General features: G+C 44.3%; 2 protein-coding genes across 3 annotated transcripts in view; one reads left to right on the top strand and one right to left on the bottom strand.

Annotated features, from left to right (window-relative positions):
• The window catches only part of Fbxo16 (F-box protein 16), a 36,741-nt gene extending 33,195 nt beyond the window's left edge, over positions 1 to 3,546 (bottom strand). Inside the window, exon 1 of the mRNA XM_048330980.1 lies at positions 3,211 to 3,546. Coding sequence (XP_048186937.1) covers positions 3,211 to 3,306 — 96 coding nt within the window. The 5' untranslated portion in view covers positions 3,307 to 3,546. The remainder of the gene's footprint in view (positions 1 to 3,210) is intronic.
• A 2,475-nt stretch (positions 3,547 to 6,021) lies between these two features.
• The window catches only part of Fzd3 (frizzled class receptor 3), a 52,249-nt gene continuing 30,992 nt past the window's right edge, over positions 6,022 to 27,278 (top strand). The window contains exons 1-2 of one of the 2 annotated variants that reach the window (XM_048330356.1): positions 6,022 to 6,041; positions 16,955 to 17,489. In XM_048330356.1, the coding sequence (XP_048186313.1) occupies positions 17,301 to 17,489 (189 nt within the window). In that variant the 5' untranslated portion in view covers positions 6,022 to 6,041; positions 16,955 to 17,300. Of the gene's footprint in view, positions 6,042 to 8,432; positions 8,537 to 16,954; positions 17,490 to 27,278 lie in introns of those variants that run through there. The other variant, XM_048330357.1, reaches the window with a different exon arrangement.

The raw sequence follows: 27,278 nt of genomic DNA, 5'->3' as shown, positions 1-27,278 counted from the left end.
GCCCAGGACTGGCACTAAATAAATTAAACAAACAAATAAAAGACTGGCTGTGCTAGACAGGTTTACACCTCTGTTAGGGTTAGAGAAGCAAAGGACCCACTCCAGGCCAATGAAAATGACAGTCCACGGAAGATGCCCAGGGTAAGACATAGTGGTTCACACCTCTAAGTCCACGGAAAATAAATAAATAAACAAACACATAAAGGAAGATGGTAAGGAAGATAGAAAAAAGATGGAAAGAAGGAAGGAAAGAAAGAGAAAAGAGAGAAGGAAGGAAAGAAAAAGTAAAAAAAAAGGAAAGAAAAAAGAAAGGAAAGAAGGGAAGGAAGAAAGAGAGAAAGGAAGGAAGGAAGGAAGGAAGGAAGGAAGGAAGGAAGGAAGGATGGAAGGGAAAGGAAAAAAGAAAGGAAAGAAGGAAGAAAGAAATCATAATCTCAGTTACTCTGAAGGAAGAGACAGGAAGAAGATTGAGGTCACATGGCACTTTAGGCAAAAGTTGAAGAGATTCTATTTCAGAAATAAACTGGAAGCTGAGAGCTGGTGGCTTATGCCAACAATCCTAGTTACTCGGGAGACAGATATGAGGACTGAGCCGGCTGAGGCAGACAAACCCGAGAGACAGTCTCTTAGCTCTAGTTAACCAGCAGAATTCTTGAGGCATGGCTCATGTGATAGAGCACTAGAGCACCAGTTATGGGGGGGGGGGGGGGGAGGCGGTGGCTTTACTCATTACAGGTGCTTTCCTAAAACACAAGGCCCAAAGTTCAATGCCCAGTACCACCAAAGGAAAAAAAAAAAAAAGAAAGAAAGAAAAAAGAAAAAAGCAGGTATCAAGGAGAACTGGACTCGTACTCACGTCTTCTGTCCTAGGAGCCGTTTCAGGCACTGGAGACTCAAAGAGCGAGAGAGGAGACCCAGCCTTACCGCATGAGAGTTGGTTGGGAAAGGAGACAAGAGTGTGAGGAGCAAAGAGAAGGAGGCAGGAGGCAGAGTTAATGCTCCGTGCAGGGGGGAGGTGAAGCTCACTTGGAACACTGAAGGTGGGCACCAGTGCCAAGGAGGGCAAGCTGGGAAGCCGGCTGAGTAGAGCCAGGGCACAAAGGGGCCTCAATGATATGCCTGGGGGACTGGAGTTTCTCCTTTGGAATGGAGCCTATTTTCAGTTTCACATAAGAGGATTAGCATTTTAGAAAGCTCATTCTGGGACCAAAACAGATGTAGGGAGAAAGGCAGCAAAGCCAGCTAGGGGATCACTGCAATTGTGTGTCTGGCAAGGGATGAGGGGAGTGTGAACGGAGAATGCAGGGCTGGAGGGTGGATGGAGAAAGGACCTGAAAGACGTCTGAGAGGAAAACTTGCAGTGCACAGTCCTCCCCGGCCTTTCCTGCCCCCAATGTCTCCATGTATCAAGAATGCAAGTTGTGGGGGCTGGGGATATAGCCTAGTGGCAAGAGTGCCTGCCTCGGATACACGAGGCCCTAGGTTCGATTCCCCAGCACCACATACACAGAAAACGGCCAGAAGCAGCGCTGTGGCTCAAGTGGCAGAGTGCTAGCCTTGAGCGGGAAGAAGCCAGGGACAGTGCTCAGGCCCTGAGTCCAAGCCCCAGGACTGGCCAAAAAAAAAAAAAAAAAGAATGCAAGTTGTGGGCTGGGAATATGGCCTAGTGGCAAGAGTGCTTGCCTCCTACACATGAAGCTCTCAGTTCGATTCCCCAGCACCACATATATGGAAAACGGCCAGAAGGGGCGCTGTGGCTCAGGTGGCAGAGTGCTAGCCTTGAGCGGGAAGAAGCCAGGGACAGTGCTCAGGCCCTGAGTCCAAGGCCCAGGACTGGCCAAAAAAAAAAAAAAAAAAAAAAAAAAAGAATGCAAGTTGCATTGAAGGAAGGTATCCTTGAGGGAGAAGCTATGTCTTCCTTTACAACCAGGAGCTGGACTGGTCACTCATTACTGCAAGGGAGGCGGCGGGTTCTCTAGGCTCACTGGTCTTCAGCTACCATTGTAAACCTACTGTGTGCCAGACACTTACCTAGCCCTCTTCATGGTCCTGTGGGAGAAGACTGACCATGAAAGACAATGCCAACGGAAAGCTCATGTGGTGAGTGAAGTTCCCGTGTGTGTGTGTGTGTGTGTGTGTGTGTGTGTGTGTGTGTAAGAGAGAGAGACAGAGAGACAGAGACAGGGAGACAGAGAGACAGACACAGACACAGAGAGGGAGGGGTGTCCTGAATTCAAGGCTGGTGTACTATCCCTGAGAATCTTTTGCCCAAGACTAGCTCTCTACCACTTGAGCAAAGTTCTACTACTGGCTTTCTTTTTTCTTTAATGGAGGGAGGTGGTTAATTGGAGATGAGTCTCTCAGATTTGTCTACCCAGGCTGGCTTCGAACTGTAACCTTCAGATCTCAGTCTCTTGAGTAGCTAGGATTATAGGTGTGAGTCACCAGCAACTGGCTCGTAAACTTCTTTTCTGACCCAAGACTCTTGTATCTTTTACTGTGAAATATTTCCATAAAGCAACTCGTTAATTTATTAGCTTATAAAGTGGGGGAAAAAATCAGTTCCCAGGCCTGATTGGAAGAAGGAAGATTTCTGATGTGGGTAATGGTGTAAAAGAGAGCTTTTCACTAGGAGGAGGAACTGGTGTGGAGGATAAAGATGATGAGGTCAGTTTTATACATATGAGTTTGGCCAACTAAGTGTGGTCCTGCTGTACCAACACTGATTCTAGGCGCTCACAGACCTGTTGGTCATTTCCGCTCGTCACTGAAGCAGGATTTCCCTGGTGGCTGACCGCTTTTGTGTCTCAGCAATCCAAGGTATTCCTTTGTTGGGAGTATTCTACTAGTGCCTCCCAGAGTGCAACAGGGAAATGAATTTAGGAGAATGTGATAGAGTATCATGAGTAATTGGTGACATGTTCTCGCTTTCTTTATTTGATGCATTTCACGGTAGCATCAACAAATCCTTCAGCTCTAGCCAGAAACCCTATTTGGTGAAAACTCTGCATCTATTGTCAACTTTGCCAACATAGCAAAAGCTCAATGAAGTGATTTTCCTTTTTAAAAAAAAGCTCAATGAAGTGATTTTCCTTTAGGTTTTTTTCCATCCATCAAAGAATCCTAAGCAATTCTTGTCATATTTTGATCATCCAACTTTTATTCCTTTTAAGGCCTGGATCCAAATGAAGAACAACTCTGGCCACTTACCTGGTCATTCAAAAGTTGGTGATTTAGAGGTGTCCAGGTGCTCATCTTCGTCTGCATTTTGGGTGCTTCTGTGTTTTTGGGGGGTGCAAATGCCATTATGAAGTATCATGGTATTCTTCCAAAAGACAGACTACACCTATTTGAAGAAATGAATCATACATTCTTTAGAATATTACAAATACTAATGCCATGAAGTTTTTTGATATGTGAGGAGAAGGTATGGACTGGAAGAACATTTATTCAAGTCATTCTACTTTTAGCTAAATTTCAAAATGAATGAGAAATTATTTCATAGCAGTATTATTCATTGGTAACCAGCTATAAAAAGTTCACATGAACTGGCAGATTAAGATATAAAGCATTGCCAAGCACCAATGGCTCAGGCCCGTAATCCTAGTGACTCAGGAGGCTCAGATATAAGGATCCCGGTTCAAAGCCATCCCAGGCAAGAAAGTCCATGAGACTCTTATCTCCAATTAACCACCAGAAAACCAGAAGCAGAGCTGTGCTCAAAGTGGTAGAGCACTAGCCTTCAGCACAAAAGCTCAGGGACAGTTCCCTGGCTCTGAGTTCAAGCCCCATGACTGAAATATATATATAATCCTAATTTTAACTGCACAGTCTAGATCTACACAGCTAAAATTACATATTGCCTTTTGTTAGTGACCCACATTCTTCCTTTCTTTTTTAATTTTATTTCATTCTTTGGTTAGCATATATTAATAATATGAGGACTTAGTTTGGGTGGTACTGGAGCTTGAACTCAGGTCCTCACACTTCCTAGTCTGGCACTCTACCATTTGAGCCATGTCTCCAGCCCTGCTTTTTTTTGCTGGTTATTTTGGAGATGGAGTCTAGGAAACTTCTCTGCCTAGGCTGGCTTTGAACTGAGATTCTCTAGATCTCAGCTACTTGGGTAGCTAGGATTACAGGCATGAACCACTGGCTTCAAGGGGGTTTCCTTATGCCATCCTTATTCATACAGCCCTCAGTATCCTCCCTCTGTCCCTGCCTTCCTTCCTCTTTCCCTCCTTCCCTCTCCCCCCTCTCTTTCTGCACAGCAAGGCAACAAATCCTCAGTGCATGCACTTCCAACATGATCTATGCCATTTCCCCCACCATCACCATTAATAATTTTACTAAGAACTATGAACAACCAGTTAAGAATACAGGGGTAATCATTCCTAATGTAATAGAGCCCACAGTCTACCCCTAGAGAAGTATTTCATAACAAAACAAGAACACTTGAAGTCAGTCTAGCTACTCTAGAGGCTAGGGGTCTAAGAACAGTTCAAAGATACCTTGGGCAGTAAAGTCCAGGAAACCCATATATCCAGGCCTTGAGTCCAAGCCCTAATGCCAACACCACACCCCCCACACCCCCTCCCCACGAATTGATCCTGTCACTTTTCAAGTCAAAACCCTTCCTACTCTTGCTGATGTCTGCCGAATTCAGACTTCTCAGCATGAAATTCAGGGTTCGCTGTGCCTGTACCTCTGTGTACCCTGCAGCCTCCTCCTCCTCCTCGCCGTCCAGGCACGCTGCCCAGACACCCGGAGACGGCTTCTCCACCGAGAGAACACAGCACCAGAGTCTGCGGCTGCTCATCGGACTGAGTCCCACCAGCACCCTCCATAATAGATGCTCAGCAGACGTGTGCCGAACCGAGGCGAGAAAGGAACGCAATAGAGGAGTGGGACGGACACTCGCGGGAACGCACAGGGAAACTCAGAAGGTTATGAAACGGGCACCGGGGTCAGGATCATTGGATGCTTTCCTTGGGGTTCGCGAAGCAGAACAGGATTGAGTTCCTCCGCTCACACACAACACACAGCTCCTCCGCCCCGCGCGGCAGTACCTTTAGGCGAGGCGATCTCCGGCACTACCAGGAAACAGTACGGGCGGATCTGGATTCGAAGTCACCCGTGAGTCACCTTGAACTTGAGCCGGCAGCTAGAGCGGGAGAGAAGAAGGCCCCAGAAGGCCCCGGCGCGCTCGGGAGCCGCCGCCATCCTCCCCTCGCTCTCACCCGCGGGTCTCCGGCGCCCGGGTTGCCATAGCGGCGCGGGGCTCCAGCTTTTCCTCCGACCCCGCCCCGCTCCCAGCAGCCCAATCACCATCCATCACTCCGACCCCGCCCCCTCGGCATCCGGGGTCTCTCAGGTAACAGTGTGCGGCCTCCTGATTGGCTGAGACACCCCGGCAGGCGGGCTGGCTGGCTCTAAAACGGGGCACGGGGCTGAGAGGGGCCCAGTGTGGGCCGCGGGCGGCGGGGCGGGGCGGCGACGGCCCGGAGCCACGCACGGAGGGGGGTCGCGCATCGAACGCCGCCCCGCCCCGCCCCACGCCCGCGCCGCTCCCCGCCTTGGGGGGCGCATGCAGCCGGGTCCTGCTCGGGTCGCTCCACCGGCGGGCTCCGCCACGCCAGGCTTTAACCGCGGCCGGGCCGCGGGGGGGGGGGGAGTGGGGGGTGGGAAGCGTTCGCGGCCCGCTGCTCCGTGGGAGGAGAAGGGCACCTGCCGCCGGAAGTGGCGGGGCGGGAGGAGCGGAGCCCGCGCGCGAGCGTGGGAACGCGCCGCGGGGCAGATGCGCCGGGGAGCCTGCAGGTGGCATGCCTTCCCTGGAAGAAACCCGCGTGTCTCCACGCGCTGGCGCCCATCTCGTTCACCACATGGCTGGAGCACGCACCCTGTGGAAAGGGTCAGACACAGACCACGAGGATTTCTCTCTTTTTTTGCACAATATGTAGCAAGGTAAACTGGGAAGCGCAACGTATAAGTAACGAATGGAGGGCAGAATGATAAGCCAGTGCTTGAGAACCGACGCCAAGGTAAACATTCCAGACCTGAGCTCTTCAGCTAGTGCGGTTTTATTTTATTATTATTTTTTTTTAATGAGAAGCAGCGAACACGTGCGCACACACACACTCCTCAGGGAACCAAAAAAAAAAACAAAAAAAAAACCAATAATAACTTTCCCCACCACTTTTCCCTCTGAAATAATGCACTCTCCTCCAACTTCATGCAAATGCACAAAACCCTGTGTTTGTGTCAAGCTTTGTAATCTAAAAAGAGGCCCCGTTTGCACATCCCCGAATACAATTGCAAAAGGTAAGCCGGGCCTGTGGCGGTGGCCTGGCTGAAATCAGAAGCTATTCCTGTCTGAATTCCAGCCTGGAGTTTTTTTTTTTTTTCTCTTCCCTCCACCCCCCCATGTGACCAGGCTGTATGTAAATGAATAAACGAAGCCTTTGGGGATCTGAGGGGGCGGTCTGGGGGTGCAGTGTCGATGTAATATTAAATTACCATGCATTGCCAGTGCACCTTTATGAGTTCAAAACGGGTTTATCCAGGAGACCAGTTTTAACAACGTGCAGCGTGCTGGGCCACTCGGTGAAGTTGGGGCTTGTTAAAAGACTTTATGATGGCGGTTACGCTGCGGAAGGAAAGTGGGATGGGATCGACAGGGGGGCATCGATCTCGCTTCATCCCCGTGGGGGTTGGATATTCTTACCCCTCATAAAAGGCCTCCTTTGTCTCCATTTCCAGCAGTGCCTTCTGCGCCTCCTCCTGTCCTGCAGCTTATAGGTCTGATACTGTTCCCCAAAGGCCTAAGCCACACCATTGCCGTGTTCCCAGGGAGTCACCCCATCCTCGCGGCGTTCCTAGTGAGCCCCAACCCGAGGACAGTGACACGTCTACATCTCTTTGTAGCAGGAGAAGTGTAGAGTGTCGGTCATAAGGAAACACCTTATGTTTCCACCGAGATTTTTATTTCGTGTGTGTGTGTGTGTGTGTGTGTGTGTGTTTACCAGGAATGATAGAAGTCCCTTCTCCACACGTCCCAGGTCTCATTCTCCTCCTTGCCTGTCTAGAAACAGTCATTGTTAGGAAACTGGTGTGAACCTTCTGGTCTTTTTTAAAAAAATGTCTTTGTTAAAGATACATGTCTGTCCACACACACTATATAGATTTTATATATATATATTATTGCTAGTTTTTAAAAATTTTTATTGTCAAACTGATGTACAGAGAAGTTACAGTTTCATAGGTTAGGCATTGGATACATTACTTGACCTCCTCCCCCTTTCCCCCCATGAGTTGTTCAGTTGATTTACACCAAACAGTTTGGCAAGTATTGCTTTTGTAGTCGTTTGTCTTTTTACCTTGTGTCTCTCGATTGTGGTATTCCCTTTCAGTTTCCTAGTTCTAATGCCAGTATACACGGTTTCCAATGTACTCAGATAAGATACAGAGGTTATTATTGCTAGTTTTCAGAGGCCCTTTGGTTTACGAATCTTGTAACTCGCTTTCTCACTCACTCTTGGATGCCACTGATTTAGCCATGTCAATAAACTCAGGATCGTTTCTGCATCTTTCCCACTGCTGATGTGTGCTGGGCCTGACAAGCCTTCACAGGATGATGTGTACATTGCATAAAAAACGCTCCTCACCGCACCTCGCCAGAGATCTCTGAACCACAAGAGATCTGGAAAAACATAAAGGCACATAGGGGTTCCCCCCCCCCCCCCCGCCCCATGCCACCTGCCTCCTCGATTACAGGTCTCCATAAGCACCCTGACTGGACCTCCAACCTTCCTGGGCATTCGTGTGTCTGTGTGTGTGCGTGTGTGTGGGGGAGGTTGTTTCAATCACCTCCAAAGCCTCAGCTCTCTGATCTTGTGTGCAGAAGGGGGGCACCCCCTTTCCTAGGGAGCAGAAGGGGGAGCAGGCCGCCGGGAACCACAGGCCTCACCTGCTTAGCGAGGTCTTGGCGAAGGGGACGTAAGCTATTGCTGGGCGGGAGCTCAGTTCCAGTCCGCCACTCTGCTTCCGCTTGCCGCGGCGGCCAGGTGTCCCCCGGACCGCCCCCCCCCCCGCCCCGCACACCTGCACCCGATCCCACCCCGGGCGTCGGGGGGAGGCAGGTGCGTCCGGGACGTCTTGCCACGGCAGCCTCCAGGGCCTGGGGAGCGGCCGGCGGCCGGCTGTGCGGTGCCCCGCTCCGCACGTGGTAGGTGGCGCCCTGGGAACCACGACGCCGGGCGGGGGCGGCTCCCCGCGGCACCCCGCCGCCAGGCTGAGGGACGGACCGAGCGCCGGCCCGCACCGCGCCGCCCGGGCGCGCACGGGGCGCATGCGCAGCGCCGGCGCGCGCGCCCGTCCCCCGCCGCGCGGGCGCGCGCGCGGGCGCTCACGGGAAAGCTCGCGGCCGCTCGGACGCGCGCGCCGGCGCTGCTCGGCGGCTCCCGGGACCCGAGGACCCGTCGCGCGGCCGCCGGCGGCCCGCGCTGCAGCCCCGGGGAGCCCGGCTCCGGGCTGTGAGGTGAGGCCCCCGCGGGCGGCGGCCCCCGGAGCCGGGGGTGGGGGTGGGGGGACGGCGGCGGGAGAAGGGGCGGCGGGCGCGGAGGTCGGGGGCCCCGCGGCGGCGGCGGCGGCGGCGGCGGGGTCCGCCTCGCCGGGTGCCGAGCCGCCGCCTCCTCAGGGATCGTTATTCGCGTCGCGGCCAGCACAAAAGCCGTGGGCGCCGGGCTGAGGCGCGGTGTCGGGGCGGCTTCTCGGGAGCGAGCGGGGCCCGGGGTCCCGCCGGGGGAGCGGGAGGGGTGGCGGCGGCGGCGGCGAGTTCGGGGCCGCGGGGGGGGGGGGATGCCCGGGGAGATGCCCGGGAGAGCCGTGCACCCCGTCCGCCCCGCCGGCGCCGGGCAACCTGTGCGAGTGTGGACGCGGCGGGCCGGGGCCAGGCGCCCACCTGGCGCGGGGAGGAGGGGGGCGGCGCGGGGAGCGGGGGTCCGGGGAGGGGGACTCTGGGGGAGGGGGGCCGAGGAGAGGAGGGGGGTCCCCGGGGAGGGAGGTCCCGGGGGAGGGGGGCGCCGAGCGGGGGAGGGGGGGCGCCGCGGGGAGGGGGGGCCGGGGGTGGAGGACAATGCGCCCGGCTCCCGCGCCGCCCCGCGCCCGGGCCCGGGCTTCCACGCGCGCCGACCCCTTCTCCCCGGCCGGCGCCCGCTCTCCCCCCCCCCCCTTAACCCACCGGGCCCATCTTTTCTGTCCTGAGCCTCAAAAAAAGTTGTCCCTCCCCACCCCGCCCCGGCCCTCGGCCAAGTCCGCGGTTCCCTCTCCGGCGCCTTCCCCGGGGGTGCTGGCCGCGGGGGCCGCCCAGGACCCCCGACTCTGAAATCCAGCCGTGGGCACCGGGCTGGTGTCATTTCCAGGAAGGTAAACAGCATCCCGGGGCTTCGGAGCCCTGGAGTTGGGCGCCCCATTCCTCTTCTAAGAGAAAGGGGGGGTTATTTATTATTTAAGGGGGGGGGGAGAAATATGGAACAAAAGCACACGCCATTCATTTAGGCACAGGAGGAGGCGTAAAGTTGAGATACACGGACGAGGTGGGGGGGAGGGGGGCTTGCCCCGTGTAGAACCAGACCTGGAACGGTGGATCTCGTCTGCCTGAAATGCTCGTAGCCGCAGCTCGGAATCGACCAGCCGCCCCAGAGACTTGTCCTAGCCCAGCATTCCAACAAAACCGTAGGTTCAATAAGTCGTTCCTAGACCGAGGATGTGTATTAATAGGATCTGGGTTACTTTGCGAAGCCAGGAGCAAGGAAACAAAGACCTGACCGACATTCAGGGTGTTACCTCCTCCCTCAGCCTTCTTTAGTCCTTAACAGTGTGCTGGTGGCATCACGGGCAAGAGAAAGAATAGAAAAAACAAAATCTTTAGCTCTGTTATTAAGAAGCAGGTACTCTAGAAGATCAGGCTTCCCATTCATGCTTTGAAATAAGTCGATACATTTTTTTTCCTCTGGAGAACAAACAAAAACATGTACTTGAATTATCAGAAAGATGCAGTTAGGGAGCAGATGAAAAGCATAAATGTTTGGGTGGGCTTGGAAGAATAGAGCTGGAGATAAAATATAAGATGCGATTTTCCTCTTTACTTTGTTGCCCTATATGTAGTAAACACAGCATGGTGCCCTCCCAACCTCAAATGCTTTGAAACTGTTAAGAGAAATAAGTCAATTTTGGATAAAGATTACCATTCCATTGTGTTTCCCCCTCTTTCTCTTTTCTCCTTATCCACTACTAATCTCTCCATCTCTCTAACCATGTCCCATTAATCAAAAGAGAAAGGACTATAAGATCTTTGGCACTTCCGTTTCTGTTTCTTCATTCGACTCCTGTATGTCTTCAAGCTTTATTTTGTGCTTGAGTGTTGGGTGGGTTTTTCCTGGGAGTTTCATGTCTGAGACATTTGAAGTATAGCAGATTGTGAGGAATTCAGTAGCAAAGGGCACATTCTTTGTGTGGTACAATGTGAAAGCTTTATTAGGAAAGGAGAGAGGTTTTTTTTTCTTCTCACACAATATATTTTGTTTCCCACATGACTTGGGGAAAAAATACAACTTACATTGCAACTTACATTTTATATTAGTTTGTTAATAAAACTTTTAAGTTATACTCAAACTTCACAACTTATTAGTTTGTTAGGATGCTGTTGACTTTGTTTTCTTTAGGAGACAGGTGGTGGGAAACAGTTCTTAGCATGCTGTGCAGGAGAGAGCAGTGTTAGCTGCAGGTTTTCATCCCTCCAAACTCTAGAATTAGCTGTGCATAAAAAGATCAGTAAGAGCCAAGTAGAGTGGTTTGTGTCTGTAATCTTTGCTACTGAGGAAGCTTGAGAGCTGAGGATTGAAATGTGCCACCCGCCCAGACAGAAACGTTTGCTAGCTTCTGTCTCCAAAATAACTGACCAGAAACAGGGCTAGAGGAGTATCTTCAGAGGTAGAGTACCACCAACCAAGCAAGCAAGCCTAGGGAGAGCTATGTCCTGAGTTCAAACCCAGTACCACCACCACCACAGAGAGAAAGAGAGAGAATGAATATGGGGGGCTAGGGGGGGCCGTGTAGGGAGAGAACCATGTCTAGTTGTATGTCAAGGCAGGAAGCAAGATCCTTTCTTAAAAACAGTAAGAAAAAAACAAGACTGGAGGTGTGGCCCAGTGTCATGCCTGCCTACCAAGCTCAAGGCCCTGAGTTCAAACCCTATCAGCAGGGGGGAATAAAAGCAACAAAGTAAATACATACTGAAAAATTACTCAGTATGAAGCAGTATTTCTTTAGGGTAGGAACAGAAACTTGAGGATCATTACAGCTCCTCACTGGCTAGGAAAGTAAAACTACTATGGTGCTTGCTAAAAATGAATTCCCTCTCTTGGCTTTCCAAGTTGATCATGCTGAGAACTATTGATAGTTTGAATCCAAGGAATGCATTGCAAATGAAGTTTCTGATGAACGTAATTGTGCTAGTGAGAACAAATTCTAGTCCCCACATTTTGTCTCTCTCAAATAATTGTGTAGTCAAAACATATGAGCCATTCAATCTTGCAAAGGGAGAGAGATATTTTTCTTGATATTTTCTGATGAATATCTGATGAACAGTTTTTAATTGTAAAAGAAAGCTGTGGGGATAGGAATGTGGCTTAGTGGTAGAGTGCTTGCCTAGCATGCATGAAGCCCTGGGTTCAATTCCACAGTTACCACATAAACAAATCCAGAAGGGGCACTGTGGCTCAAGTGGTAGAGTGCTAGTCTTTGAGCAAAAGAAGCTCAGGAGCCGGGCGCTGGTGGCTCATGCCTGTAATCCTAGCTACTCAGGAGGCTGAGATCTGAGGATTGAGGTTCAAAGCCAGCCTGGGCAGGAAAGTCTATAAGACTCTTATTTTCAGTTAACCCCCAGAAAACTAAAAGTGGCGCTGTGGCTTAAGTAGTAGAGCACTAGCCTTGAGCTGAAGAGCTCAGGGACAGTGCCTCGGCCCCATGATGGGCAAAAAAAAAACAAACCAAAAAAAAAAAAAAAAACTGGGAGCTGGGAATGTGGTTTAGGGGTAGAGTGCTTGCCTACTATGCATGAAGCCCTGCATTTGATTCCTCGGTACCACATAAACAGAAAAGGCCAGAAGTAACACTGTGGCTCAAGTGGTAGAGCGCTAGCCTTGAGCAAAAGAAGCTCAGGGACAGTGCCCAGGCCCAGAGTCCATACCCTGGGACTGGCAAAAAAAGAAAAGAAAAGAAAAAAAAGGAAAGCTGGGCTAGAATTTGAGCTTGAATTTGTTTTGTTCTAAAAATTCCAGATCCATCTTTTAACTTCAGTTTTATTTCTAGGTTAATTTAAAAAGATTGTATGGCTTTTGACTCTTAATATTGAATAATTTATAAATCAAGCTGAATTTTGATGCCTACTATTAATTTTAATCATGAGCCTACAAGTATTTATTTTTCCTGTGTTTATTTTTCTTAAGCCATATCAGTCAACTCACTGAAAGATTTGATTATTTGTTGTAATTTGTAGATGGACTTTAAAAATCAAAGTAGGAAAGGTTCAGGAAGAGATATTAAATAAGAAGCCATATAAACAAGCAAACAAACAAAAGTATCCAGGAGCTGGGCACTGGTAGCTCATGACTGTAAGCTACTCAGGAGACTGAGATCTAAGGATTGCAGTTCAAAGCCAGCCCTGGCAGAAAAGTCTGTGACACTTGTACCTCCAGTTAACCACCAGATGTAGAGCAGTGGCTCACAGTGATAGAGTGCTAGCCTTGAGCAAAATAGCTCAGGGTCAGTGTCCAGACCCTAAATTCAAGCCCCACCACTGACCAAAAAAAAGGCAGTGAGGAGGCCTTTTTGGGGGCGGGGGGCAGCCCTGGGGCTTGAACTCAGCGTCTAGACACTGTCCCTGAGCTTTTTTGCTCAAGGCTAGTATTCTACCACTTAGAGCTACTGTGCCACTTCCGGCTTTTTTAGTCGTTAATTGGAGATAAGAGTGTCATGGACTTCTTGCCCAAGCTGTCTTCCGACTACGATCCTCAGATCTCAGCCTCTTTTTTTTTTGGGCCAGTCCTTGGCCTTGGACTCAGAGTCTGAGCACCGTCCCTGGCTTCTTCCCGCTCAAGGCTAGCACTTTGCCACCTGAGCCACAGCGCCCCTTCTGGCCGGTTTCCATATATGTGGTGCTGGGGAATCGAACCCAGAGCTTCATGTGTAGGAGGCAAGCACTCTTGCCACTAGGCCATATTCCCAGCCCAGATCTCAGCCTCTTGAGTAGCTAGGATTTACAGGCCTGAGCCACCTGCCTGGGTAGGCAGTATTTTCAAAATATATTTATTCTTGTGGGATTCAGACTGTTTTTCCTAAGTAATTTTTTGTGTCTGGTTTTATAGCCTGGGAAAACAGTCTTCCAGAGGTGCATTCTGTCCCTTTATATTGCTTTATGGTTGCTTTGGGACAAACACTGATCTTTTTCAGTTGTGGAGCTTGAGCTCAGAGCCTGGGCACTGCCCTGGAGCTCTTTTTCATCATCAGAAGAAAAATGACAAATAATAATAGGGAAAATATCTGATTCCTGATGTTGTACATTCATAAAATATCAAAAAGGTTTAAAATATCTAGTACTTCTTTTCCTCTCTCTAGCACTGGGTATCAAACCCAAGGCTTCACCCAAGCCAGGAAGTATTTTACCATTGAGCTACATCTGCAGCATTAGTACAGTTTGTTTTCTAATGGGATACTAACCACATTAACTTAAAAACTAGTTTTCACTGAGATCACATGCCCAGGGCCAGCTTCTCTCCAATGGAGATGGAAACTTGACTTTTCTGCCTGTACTGGTCTGATACAGCGACCCTCCTAATCTCAGCCTCCCTTGCAGCTTAAGATCCACACCATTGTGGGATCTTTTAAACCTTACTGCCTACATTGGTCTTAAGCCAAGATCCTACCCAAGTATGTTTTGTTTTGTTGTGCTGGTCCTGGGGCTTGAACATAGTGCCTGGGTGCTGTCCTTGAGCTTTTGTGCTCAAGGCTACTGCTGTACTACTTGAGCCATAGCTCTAGTTCTGCCTTTTTAGTGGTTATTTGGAAATGAGAGTCTCATGGGCTTTTCCTTCCCCAGATCTCAGCCTCCTGAGTAGCTAGGATTGCAGGCATGAGCCACTAATGCCCTGAAATATATGGCTTTATTTTTGTTGTTGGGGTATTCTATTTGAACTATTTTTTGTACTGGTACTGGGGTTTGAACTCAGGACTCCATGCTCTCTCTTGGCTTTTTTGCTCAAGGTTGGCACTCAACCATTAGAGCCATACCTCCACTTACTATATGGTTTTATTTTCAAAGTTCATGTTATATGTATTACTGTTATATACAAACATGCTTTTACTTCTTAATTATTCCATTTTAGGATAGCACTTCTTAAAACCCAACTTAGGCAGCACTTGTAACATGGGAGAATGAATAGAATACATATCATTCTCCAGGATTCAGATTTCTTAGGCCTGTATGGGGGAGGGTGTCATGAATCAGTTGCAATTTTAAATTAAAGAATCAGTGTTGTAGGGGGAATGAAAATTCCTTAGCTATGATATTTAATCTGCCTGTTTTGTTTCTTTTTTTTCTCACTGCATTCCACTGTTGTTTCCCCCTTTACAAAGTATAATTTTCCATTTTGATTATTGTCTTTGTGCAGCTTAATGTAGATTTTAAAAAGCACTTTGATACGGGTTATTTGGATGTTGCAATAATATATAAGCAAGCAGCTATAAGAAAGTGGGAAGCTTCATTTGCAAGGGAGCCAAAAGGAATAATTGAGAGGAAATTGGGTATAATAGAGGAGGCAAGCAGAAGTATAAGGGGGCATTTCAGATTATTTTAAACACTCGATGAGGTATTGTTTCTTAAGTTTTATATAATGAGGTATTGTTTCTTAAGTTTTATATAGTCGTCTTCAAAAAAATAAATATGAAACCTATAAGCAATTCAGAGATTAGGCTAAGTAATTTTTTTTGAATTCTTGATATTGTGTATATATTCAAAGGGGAATATGTTCCCTTCAGTTGTTTTTAGTTACAAGTGAGTAAACATGCATCATAAGCTGTAGACTACAAAGACAGAACTGACTTGGATGTTTTAATACTGTAATCAAAGCTTTCAACAGTTACTTGACAAATATTTAGTCACATGTTTAATTGTTACTGTGCTGCAAGGTAGTTACAATTAAATATGTTTTAACCGTATGTAATGTCAGCTTTTCATAGCCAGATCTCAACATTTCTGAGACTACCTGAAGGAGGGGAAAAAATGCAGCAGACAAGCTGTCATACAAATCTGGTATAGTGAGATTGAGTCTTGGAGCAGGGAATGCCACAGACTTCCTTTTCCCTTCCACTAATCAAAGCCATCTACTAAAATGGGGAAGGTATAGCCACTGTTTGTATTTTCTTTAAGTACTTTTCTGCTTAGTAACTAACTAAAGCTGGGGAAACAGAGGTCTTGGTCACTGATGATTAACCTCTGAAGGACACAATCGTTCCTGGCTTTTAAGCCAAGTAGGTTCTAAGGTCTCAAAGAGTGAGCCATCACAGCTGCCAACATTTGAGTTATCCTATTAACCTGGATCTCGGAGAATTTCTTCAATGTTTTTCTCAACTAGGCTGTCTACAACAAATCCTGAAATATTTGTTACTAAGCCAGATCATAGTAGGATCACTTAGGATATGCAGTTTATATATCAGACCTGCCTTCTATTTACCCATAAGCTTCCAGCCCAAATGGAGAATCACACATTTTGCTTCTGGGAAAATAAGAGATTAGATAGGTTCTCAGTGGGGATAGTAATAGAGTCATTCCTATTCCTATTGTACATTTTTAGGAATGATTTCTATTTTCTGTAGTCAGACTGTGCTTGATGGCTATTTGTTGGTTAAATGTAATTCAAGGGCTACTTCTACAGTATTTATTTTTCTGCTATCTGAAAAGATGCAGTACTGGGAAAATTTCTTGATAATAGTTTTAGACCCTCTGTCAGTTTAGTGTTATCAACTGTAATTCAGTAATAAAGATACCTACTGTTTGATATTCCTTTGCCATTTATAAACTACTTTCGCATGTATTATCTCGTAATTCATTTATATGTCATCCTATGAGAGAGATGGTGATGGAATCATTTTTCAGGAAGAAAAATTGTTCAAAGAAGTTAAGTGATACATATTACCTTTTTTTTAGTTATTTGTTTACTTTCACAAAGCTAAAAAGAGGCCTAAAGCTGTCATTTGGTTTACTTTTCAGACCTTTACAGTGGCTTCCTATTTAATTAATTAGTGCACTATTATTTAAGTCCAATAATTTGGATTCGAAAAATATTCATTTATTTATTGGGCTTGAACTCAAGACCTCATGTTCTTCCTTAGCGTTTTTACTCAAGGTTGACATTCTACCACTTGAGCCACACCAAACATCCACATCTGGTATTTTGGTGGTTAAATGGAGATAAAAGTCTCTCAGATTTTTCTACCTGAGCTGGCTGAGATCCTTAGATCTCAGCTTCTTGAGTAGCTAGACTTATAAGCGTGAGCCACTGGCACCTGTTCCAACAGATACTTAAATATAGTTTAGAACAAAAGCATAAGAAAATTTCAAAATGAATCAACTGTGCTTTAAGCAAATAAAAAATCACTTTCACATATATACATATATGTATGTATATGGAAAGAATATTACATTTTTCTTTAAATGTTATTTAAGGACCAATTTGGCCTATCTATTACACATATTTATATATATGAAAACTATCTGTATGAAGCATGCATGCATTTTTGTATAGTAGGGCAATATGATGTCTCATCAAAGATTTTAATGTCGTCTATATTTTAAGAGGAAATAACTAATTTCTTTCATTTTCTTAATAATACTTTTCAGATATTTCAATCAAGGAAGAAATAGCTCTTCTCCTAAGATGGAATCTGTGATTTGGGAATGTGGTTGATCAACTCCATATGTTGGCCAAATGTGCCCTATATAATAAAATGAAAAGAAGAGACAAGATGATGTCATTTTCCCATATTGTGAAACCAAAAACAAATGCCTTTTGTGAGACCAAGCTAACAAGCCTCTGACAGAGCAAAGAGCATTTAAATGTGTGAAGAACTTAATAGTAAGATACACGAAGAAGTGCTTTCAAACAGACCTGAAGGTGAATGTTGATCTAAAATATGTATTGATTGAGTAGGCCTGGTCATCCAAATCTCATTCTGACCCAGGAAGAATGGCTATGAGTTGGATCATCTTCTATCTTTGGCTCTTGACCATGTTTGTGGGGCATATAGATGGGCACAGTTTGTTTTCCTGTGAACCTATTACCTTGAGGATGTGTCAAGATTTGCCTTATAATACTACCTTCATGCCTAATCTTCTGAATCATTATGACCAACAGACAGCAGCATTAGCAATGGAGGTAAGACCTGATCTGTCGTGACATAGGTTATAATTGCCAACTAATTTGATGTGTTTCATAAGCAACAGGAAAGTATGCTATTTTTAATGGAATCTTGTACATTTGAAAATTTATATATTTGGCTCATACTGTAATAGATTGAAATTTTCATGTTTGGTAAATGCTACCCCTGATTTATTGTTTTAGACATTGTGTTTTTACAAAGGCATTTGAAACACTGGAGACCAAGAGATAGTAGCCATTCAGAAATTTAAAATTGCCCAAGTTGTGATGTGATTACATCTCTATTGTTTGGCTAAACCTTTGGAAAAAGAATAACCCATAAGAAATGCAGCTTAGTCATTAAATGTTGAATATACTATGATTTTTGTTTAAAGAAAATGAATCTGTTATTCAACCCTTAGGCTTATAGTATTCCAATTATCTTAAATTCTCAAGATGATTTCCTAGCTATACTGTGTTCATAGTCAGTTCAGAATAACTATCTTTTATAACTGTAACTCTCTGTATAGCACCTTTCTAATAAGAATTTAAAAAGGAAAAGAAAAATAATGACTCTCAAACAATGGAAAAAACATTTTATATTATTTGCTCTTGACCTCTTAGAATTCTATACAAAACTTGGTGCCTTATTTGAATTTTTCTAGTAATTCTTCAGGTAACTCCTTAATGATTCTACTTCAGAAATGGTGCCCATTAATGGATATGGTTTCTAGTAGATTTAAATACATGCATATGTGTGTCTGTTATGATTTTAGAATTGAGGACCCTTTCCAGCAATGTTAAATTGGCCAACTTACTTGAACTTTCCCACCATGGTTTCTTTGTTTATAAAATGAAGCTAATAATGACGATGCAGGCTTTTGTAATTCAAAACAAAAATATACTCATAAAATACTTGGCATATACTTACTCTGTGGTAGGATTTTTGTTTTGTTTTTATTATTTATATTATTAATATAGCCATATAATATAAAGAGAATGTTTTATACTGTGGTGGTGTTTAATTCATTTGTACAGTACTTCCAGCAAATGGAAGCCTACATGTTTTGGAATTTTTGATTTTACAGTAAAACTTGAATTTTTATTTATTTTTTGTGTCAGTCATGGGGTTTGAACTCAAGGCTGGGTGCTGTCCCTCAACTTTTTGCTCTAGACTAATGTTGTACCACTTGAGATATAGCTCTGCTTCTGGCTTGTTATGCTTAATTGGAGATAAGAATCTCATGGACTTTCTTGCCCAGGCTGGCTTTTGAGATCCTCAGATCTCAGCCCCCACAGTAGCTTGGATTACATACAGGCTTGAGCCACTGGTGCTCAGCAACTTTATTACTTGATGTAGACTAATGTTCTGTCTGGGAAATTTTATGATTGTAGAGTTTGAAGTGTGGGGGGGTATCCTTTCTATTCCCAATATCTAAAGATGCTATCGAGATCGAACAAGACATTTTTTGCTCTTCCTCTGACTATACAAGGTCTGAAGAGAGAGATTTCGTTACACTGTCAGATTAGGGTACATGGAAAGGGTGTTGCTTGAATATAGTAAGTTAGCTACAGGCAATGTATTATAGTCATTGATTTTCTTGGCAGAAACCTAAGTCACAACTCCTTTGGAAAGAAAATGGAGTAGTAAGAAACAAATCGTAAAGATGTTTGTATTGACTTGAGTTCAACTTTTTTTTTCAGGGATTTGAACTCAGGGCCACACCTGATTAGCTGGCTTGCTCACAGCTGGTTCCCCAACCATCTCCTTTGGAGATGAGCAAGCTTTTCTGCCCAGGATGGCTTTAACTAATGATTATCAGGATCTCAGCCTACTGAGTAGCTAAGATTACAGGGGCGAGCCACACTTAGCAAAATTGTTGTGTTTTAAAGTCACTTAAATATTTTTCCCCATATGGTTAAGCTCAATACACAGATGGCGTATGTTTCATTTTGATTTGAGAGAGAACTTTTTTTGGTCATAATGGTGTTTGAACTTGGGCTTGGCACTTGCTTGGCAAGTGCTGTACCACTGAGCCATGCCTCCAGCACCTTTTTGCATTGGCTGTTTTTGAGATAGGGTCTCATTTCCTCCCCAGGTACATACCTGGACTGTCATCCTCCTATTTTAGGCTTCCCACTGTAGCTGGGATGACAGATGTAGACTACTATGCCCAGCTTCTTTCATGATTATTGATACACAAGGATTCATTATACTGTTGTAAAATTTTCAATTATGTGACAGTGACAAACTTAGTCTCTTTGTGTCATCATGAGAATGGAATTGGTTATGAGGATCAAATGATATATGTGAAAATTACTTTTTAAAACATTTGTGCCATCTTTGCTATGAGGTTTGAATGCAAAGCGTAATAGACATTCAGAAATTGGTTCTTGCTTTTTCTCCTAGCCTTATTACTCTTCAACTCATCTCAATTGCACTGAACTTCTTGCATTTCTTAAATCCACTAAGTCTGTGCAAATGCTGTCTTTGCCCAAGAGGCTTCCAATATCCCTTTTTTGGTGATACCTTACTTAGTTTACAAGGCCTGGTTTGGATGTTGTTCCCTTGTGTAACCTGGGTTACTCGTTTAATGACTGTCATACTTACCATTGTGTTTTCTAGTACCTCTGTTTTAGTGTATATGATGCTGGAATTGTTTATATTTTCATTCCTTCTGCTGTAGTTTATAATATATAACTCCTTGGAAGCAGAATTTGCTATCATTATTCTTTTTCGTGTATGTGTGTACAGTTCTGCAGCTTGAACTCAGGACCTGGGTTCTGTCTTGAGCTTTTTTGCCCAAGACTAGCACTCTGATACTTGAGACACAGCTCCGCTTCTGGCCTTTTGGTAGTTAGTAGGAGTTAAGAGTCTCATGGACTTTACCGCCAGCTGGCTTTGTACCACAATCCTCAGGTCTCAGCCTTCTGAGTAGCTAGGATTACAGGCATAAGCCACTGGCTCCCAGTTTATCCTTATTCACCTTTGTATGCTTAGTACTTAACAGAGCCTTACTAATAGTAAATGCTAAATAAATGTTTGAATTAAGCACACTGCAAATCCCTTAGAGATGGCGATGCTGAATTACATTTCTGGTGTTACACCTAAGCTCTTAATCTTCTGGGGATGTAATTAATACTTTGGAGTATATGGTGATTGTATCACCAGACCAAGGTTACCATATACGTGTGAGCACTTGTTAGGTTACTTTTCTTTTAGTTCAAAGTGATTTAAAACATTATATTACATGTTTGCATTTACTAGTGATGTAATTAAGCCAAGCAATGAGAAGTGATCTGGTAGGATTTTTCTAAGGCCAGAAGTGGCTATTCCTGAATTGGTTTTCTTTTGCTACGTTCTTCATTTAGTGTTTGTAATTTTCTTTCTCTTTATTTGAAATATTAAGGGTTGAACCCAGGGATTCCCTGTGCAAGGCAAGTGCTCTGTCACTGAGCTCAATCCTCGCCCCGTACTTAATGCGTATATTTCTAATTGTTCTGAAAGAAACATATTGTACTTGGTTTTTTCCTGAACCTAGGGTTGACATGTGCTGAGCAGATGCTCTGCCATTGAGCTATAGTCCCAGCCTATTCATTGTGATTTAAAAATACTAAAATTTGCTGGGTACCTGTGGCTCATGCCTTTAATCCTAGCTACACAGGAGGCTGAGATCTGAGGGTCAAGGTTCAAAGCCAGCCGGGCAGGAAAGTCTGTGAGACTCCTATTGCCAATTAACCACCAGAAAAACAGAAGTGGAGCTATGGTTCAAAGTGGTGAAGCACTAGCTTTGAGTGAAAGAGGTCAGGGAGAGCACCCAGGCCTTGAGTTCAAGCCCCATGACTGGCAAGAAAAAAAGAAAACCTAGCTAAAATCAGTAAAGAGCTCAATAAAATCTCAACTTTCCTTTTTTGTCTCTTTCCAAGGACAAAGCCTAAAATTTAATATTTATTAAATAAATATATTTTGATTGAATTACTACAATATAAGGAAGAACTTGGCAAGTGCTATCAAAAGGGCATAAGATGTTTTCACAAAGAAAACCTCAAGCCAGACATGGTAAATACATGTGTATAATCCCAGCACTTAGAGATGGAGGCAGTAGGATCGTGAGTTTGAGGCTGTCTCTCAAAGCCAGACCCTATGTCACAAAAAAGAGAATATTCGTATTAGGTGGGATCAAGAAAGTCTTCAAGTTACAGAAGGACTTTGAAAAAAAAACACCCTCAAATGTCAGATATGGGTATTTTGCTCTTTTTTCAAAAAGAAATAATGGGCTGGTAGAGGTGGCGATACACCCTGTAATACACCTGTGAGGGTCGACATCATGAGGACTGCAACTCAAGCTAAAAGTTAGTGAGACCCATTCCCACCCTCCCCTCTTCTTCCCCCGCAACAAATAAGCCAATACATACCTGTAATCTCAACTACTGGGAGGCATAGGTTAGAGGATTGCTGTCTTTGGCCTGTCCCAAGCAAAAGTAACTAAACAAAAAAAAAAGGGGGGGGGGGGGCTGGGGATATGGCCTAGTGGCAAGAGTGCTTGCCTCCTGTGCACAAAGCCCTAGGTTCCATTCCCCAGCGCCACATATATACAAAATAGCCAGAAGGGGCGCTGTGGCTCAAGTGGCAGAGTGCTAGCCTTGAGCAAAAAAGAAGCCAGGGAAAGTACTCAGACCCTGAGTTCAAGCCCTAGGACTGGCAAAAAAAAAAAAGTTGGGAGAGTGGCTCAAGTAGTAGAGCTCTTGCTTATCAAGCGAGGCACCAAGTTCACATGTGAGTACTTCCAAAAATTAATAAATTTTTAAAATAAGAGTGATATGAGTATTGTGTGACAGTAATTATTCAGTTTTACAAATTTTTTACAAAATGAAATTAAATTTCTTTTATTCTTACAGTTCTTGAGTTTAAAGTACATATTCAGCAGATTCACTTTCCTTCTGAACGTTTGTTTAGTGTTTATAAGGTTATTTCCTCTAAACAAACCATGTAGTAAAGCAGCTCTATTTTGCTTAATTTTCGGTGTGATGATGGTGATGGTGTTGGTGATGATGGTTTGTGGTGCTGGGCATTGGCCCAGTTTCTCACGTGTTCTTGCGAATGCTTACCACTGTGGCTGTTGCCTCTAGCATCTATTTTGTTTTTGTTTTTGTTTTTGTTTTTGGCCAGTCCTGGGGCTTGAACTCAGGGCCTGAGCACTGTCCCTGGCTTCTTTTTGCTCAAGGCTAGCACTCTGCCACGTGAGCCACAGCGCCACTTCTGGCCGTTTTCTATATATGTGGTGCTGGGGAATTGAACCCAGGGCCTCATGTATATGAGGCAGGCACTCTTGCCACTAGGCCATATCCCCAGCCCCATCTAGCATCTATTTTGTGAACAAAGTAAACCAACCAGCATTAAGAATTTTCTAAATTGAAAAATGTATATACAAATAGTTGAGAATTAATTGTAATTAGTCATTTGTGATTTGGAGAGGGAGTAGCATTTTTAAAATTTTTGAGTTGATTTTCTCATGTGATAAATTACTTTAAAGGAATATTAATTATGAAATGTGAGTTATAAAGTAGACAGATCATTGGGAATATCAGAAGTTTACTTACTAAAGAAAAGTCAGGGGCTGGGAATATGGCCTAGTGGCAAGAGAGCTCGCCTCGTATACATGAAGCCCTGGGTTCGATTCTCCAGCACCACATATCTAGAAAACGGCCAGAAGTGGCGCTGTGGCTCAAGTGGCAGAGTGCTAGCCTTGAGCAAAAAGGAAGCCAGGGACAGTGCTCAGGCCCTGAGTCCAAGGCCCAGGACTGGCCAAAAAAAAAAAAAAAAGTCAGACTTAGGGGCTGCCTGGGAACTCTACTTATGAAGGTGAATAGCTTCCTGTAATAATGGTGAACATCTGCAAATCAGTTTCCTGAAAGGCAGAGTGCTAAATATGCTATCATGGATGTTTTAAAAATTCAGATGTGAAAAAGAAAAGAGATCCATGGGATTAAAAATATTTTTACAAATCTAGAGAGGTTTTTTTTTTTAAGATATACAATAATTCTTAAGGTTTGAATTTTTCTCACTAGAAACTTTCTTACAGAAAGGAAATTTTTTTTAAAACCTCTTATTTTTACTCAATTACTCTAGAACATCTTGAAGTAATTATTTAAATTTAGATCTGAAATAGCTATGGATACCATTTTTTAATTTTCAAGGCCATTTATTCAGCATCTCATCTGATTTCCCATTTAGTGAATTTAATCCGGATGTTCTCAAACCCGGGAGGGTACAGTTTCTATGGTTACCAGACCCTTTGTAGAGTGACAAAGGTTGGAATGCTGATTCTCATGAGTCAAATATTGGCCTTTGACTCTGTCCCCTTTTCACAGCCCTTGCTAAGCGCAGGCTGTTGCTCTGCTTGAAGGCTTGTCAGCTAGCAGGTTCCTATGGTAACAGGAATGGAAATCCAAAAGAAGAATGGGAACACAAAAGCTTGGTTGATTTGAATTTAAACAAAGAATATAAGGTTCCGTGTAGTGCACCTTTGTTGTAGAAACTAGAAATTTAATTTCCCAAAGTTACTTTCCAGTTTGCAAACTTCCCATATTTAGGTCTTGATTTACTGAATGAAAGTATCACTGTTCAGGGAAATAATCAGTAAGGCTCTTTCCTTGTTTTGATTGCTAGAACTTTCTTTCTTTCTTCTCTCCTTGTCGCCTTCTCTCTTTCTTTCCTGTCCAATAGGACTTGGAGTCAGGGCCTGGACACTGTTCCTGAGCCTTTTTGTGCTCAAGGCTGGCCCTCTACCACTTTGAGCCACAGCACCACTTCTTGTTTTCGGGTGGTTAATTGTAGATAAGGCACCTTCCTGCCTGGGCTGTCTTCAGACTGCAGTCCTCAGATCTCAGCTTCCTAAGTAGCTAGGATTACAGGCGTGAACTACCAGTGCCTGGCTTAATACTATTTCATATATTAAATATTTGCTTTCAGCCTTTTTGTTGTTATTCTTGGATATGGGGTTTGAACTCAGGAACTGGGAGCTGTCTCTGAGCCTCTTTGTGCTCAATTAGTGGCTCTCCCACTTGAGCCGCAGCGCCACTTCTGGTTTTCTAGTGGTTTGTTGAAGGTAAAGAGTCTCATGCTGTGCTGGCAAACTGTGATCCTCAGATCTCAGCCTCCTGAGTAGATAGGATTATAGGCATGAGTCACTGGTGCCCAGCTGTTTTCAGCTTTTATTTGCTCTCAGCTTTTTAAATATCCATGTTACCTCATTTAATTTTGATTTTTTTCTGGTTAAAATTATTAATGTTAAAGCAACTTGCTTATTTGAAAAGTATAAACATTTTATTTCTATATTTGTTGAGCTATGATGTCTGTGCAGTAAGCCACATCTGGAGTGCTCCCTTTGATGGGTTTTGTGTTCTGTGATGCCAGAGCACTGGCATCCCCTGCAGAGCTTCCTTACCCACCTCTCCAATCTGTCCTCTCTACTCCCTCCCACAACCTCTGATCTGCTTTCTCTTGTTATGGATTGCTTTGCATTTTCTAGAGGGTTCCCCCTTCACCCCACCGTACTGGAGTTTGAAGCTATGTTATTTCAGACAAGTTAGCTTGCTTTCTATGTCTGGTTTTCTTCACATATATTTTAAAATGGAATTTATAGTACTGTCTCCCTTGTGGAATGGTTGTATGACTGAAATGGAGACCATGTATTTTTAATAGTGTCTATAGCCCAGGCTTCTTAGAGCTAGTAATTAGGAGAAGTCTAAGCCTGTCTATTTAGGCTCAGTGTATACAGTACTCAGATCAATTTTATAATCCATGATGGGTCTCCCAGATGGAGACTTGGCTAACATATTGGCTAACAATGATAACTGGTTGGTATTTTGCCTATTGCTTAGTACCAAGCAAGTTTGAGACTTAAGTTATATGCTTTGTGTGTACATGATATTGTGTGTGTGTGTGTGTGTGTGTGTATATATATATATATATATATATATACATATTTCAGCATGTGAATTTAGTATGTGTTCTACTTTTAATTTTAAGGTAAGTTTGGGTTCACAGAAGTTTCAAAAATAGTTTATGTCGGTTCTGTGTTCTGTCTTTCCTGCCCTAATCTTACTGCTTTATATGACTGTAGAATATAGTTAACATTCATTCAGTCTATAGACCCTGCCGTATCTCATCAGGTTTTATATGCACTCATTTGCCTGTGTATAGTTTTGTGTGTGTGTATGTGAGAGAGTGTATGTACAGGCCTTGCTTTTATCGTTTTATTACTTGTATAAATTATTGTGGCCACTGCTATATAAAGATAAAGAATTGTCTGTTACCACCAAGGAATACTCTTGTGCTTTCTCTCTCCTTCTTCCCCCCCTAATCACAAATAAGCAGTAATCTTTTCTCCATCTTTATAATTTTGTAATTTCAAGAACATTATGTACACATGTCTTAAACCATCTTGTGCTGCTGTAACAGGCTATCACAGACTGGAAGGATGTCTCAGATTAATATGCTAGCACCTAGTGAGGGCTTGCTTTCTTTCCATCCAGGACAAAGAGTAGGCAAGAAAGAGATCATGTACCTCACACACTAATGAGATGGGAGCCGAACTTGTCCTTTTATAAGGAACCCACTTCCACAATAACTAATTCTCTCCTACAATAACAATATTCACTCATGAGGGCAGAGCCCTCAGAGCTTAATTACTTCTTAAAGGTCCTACTCTGTGTGTGTGTGTGTGTGTGTGTGTGTGCATGTGCGTGTGCGTGTGTACGCGCGCACGCGTGCAGGCCTGGGGCTTGAACTCAAGGCTGGGGCACCATGCCTGATCTTCTTGTACTCAAGGTTAATCATCTACCTACCAGTTTATTGGAGATAAGAGTCTCTTGGCCTTTCCTGCCTGGTCTGGCTTCAAACTGTGATCCTCAGACCTTAGTCTCTTGAGTAGCTAGAATTACAGATGTGAGCCACCAGTGCATGGTTTTGTTTTGTTTTGTTTTTGGCCAGTCCTGGGACTTGAACTCTGGACCTGGGCACTGACTCAGCTTCTTTTTCTCAAGGCTGGCACTCTGCCACTTGAGTCATAGTGCCACTTTAGCTTTTTTGAGTAGTTTATTGGAGATAAGAGTATCATGGACTTTCCTGCCTTGGCTGGCTTCAAATCTAGATATTCAGATCTCAGCCTCCTGAGTAGCTGGATTACAGGCTTGAGCTACAAGCGCTGGGCTCCTACTTCTTAATACTGTAACAATGGCAATCAAGTTTTCAACAGAGGAATTTTGAAGGATACATTCAGATCATAGCAACATGTATTCATTTAGAATGGAATCTTTTGAGATCTGCCTTTTTCTGTCAAAGTTGTCATTTAATTGCAAGCAGTATTCTATTTTATAGATGTACCATAATTTGTTTAGTCTTTTTTCCCTGGAAGGACATCTGTGTTGTTTCCAGCTCTTTGTTTTTACAAATATAAAGCTGTTTATGAGCTTTTGTGGATAGATTATTTTTTGCCAATAATAGGGTTTGAAGCCCAATTCTGGGCTTCCCATTCACTCAGCTTGCTTGCTTGCTTGTATGCATAGGAGTCATTTCATTATACATCAGTGTAGAAACAAGTTAATTTATTCTTAATCGACAGAAAGGATTGGTGATGAGAATATCTATAGCCAGTTTTAAATCAGCAGTCTTACCGTATGAATGCAAGGAAAAAATACTTAGTAGTCAAAAAAGGCATGTTTCTTGGGCTATTCCATCATTTCCTGTGCTTATGGTGGTTATTTTAGTATGGTTTTATGTTCGGGACTACTTTCTTGTTTTCG

This window comes from Perognathus longimembris, chromosome 21 (assembly GCF_023159225.1).
Source record: "Perognathus longimembris pacificus isolate PPM17 chromosome 21, ASM2315922v1, whole genome shotgun sequence".
In the NCBI taxonomy this organism is placed as follows: Eukaryota; Metazoa; Chordata; class Mammalia; order Rodentia; family Heteromyidae; genus Perognathus; species Perognathus longimembris.
This window is presented reverse-complemented; position numbering and strand designations above follow the sequence as displayed.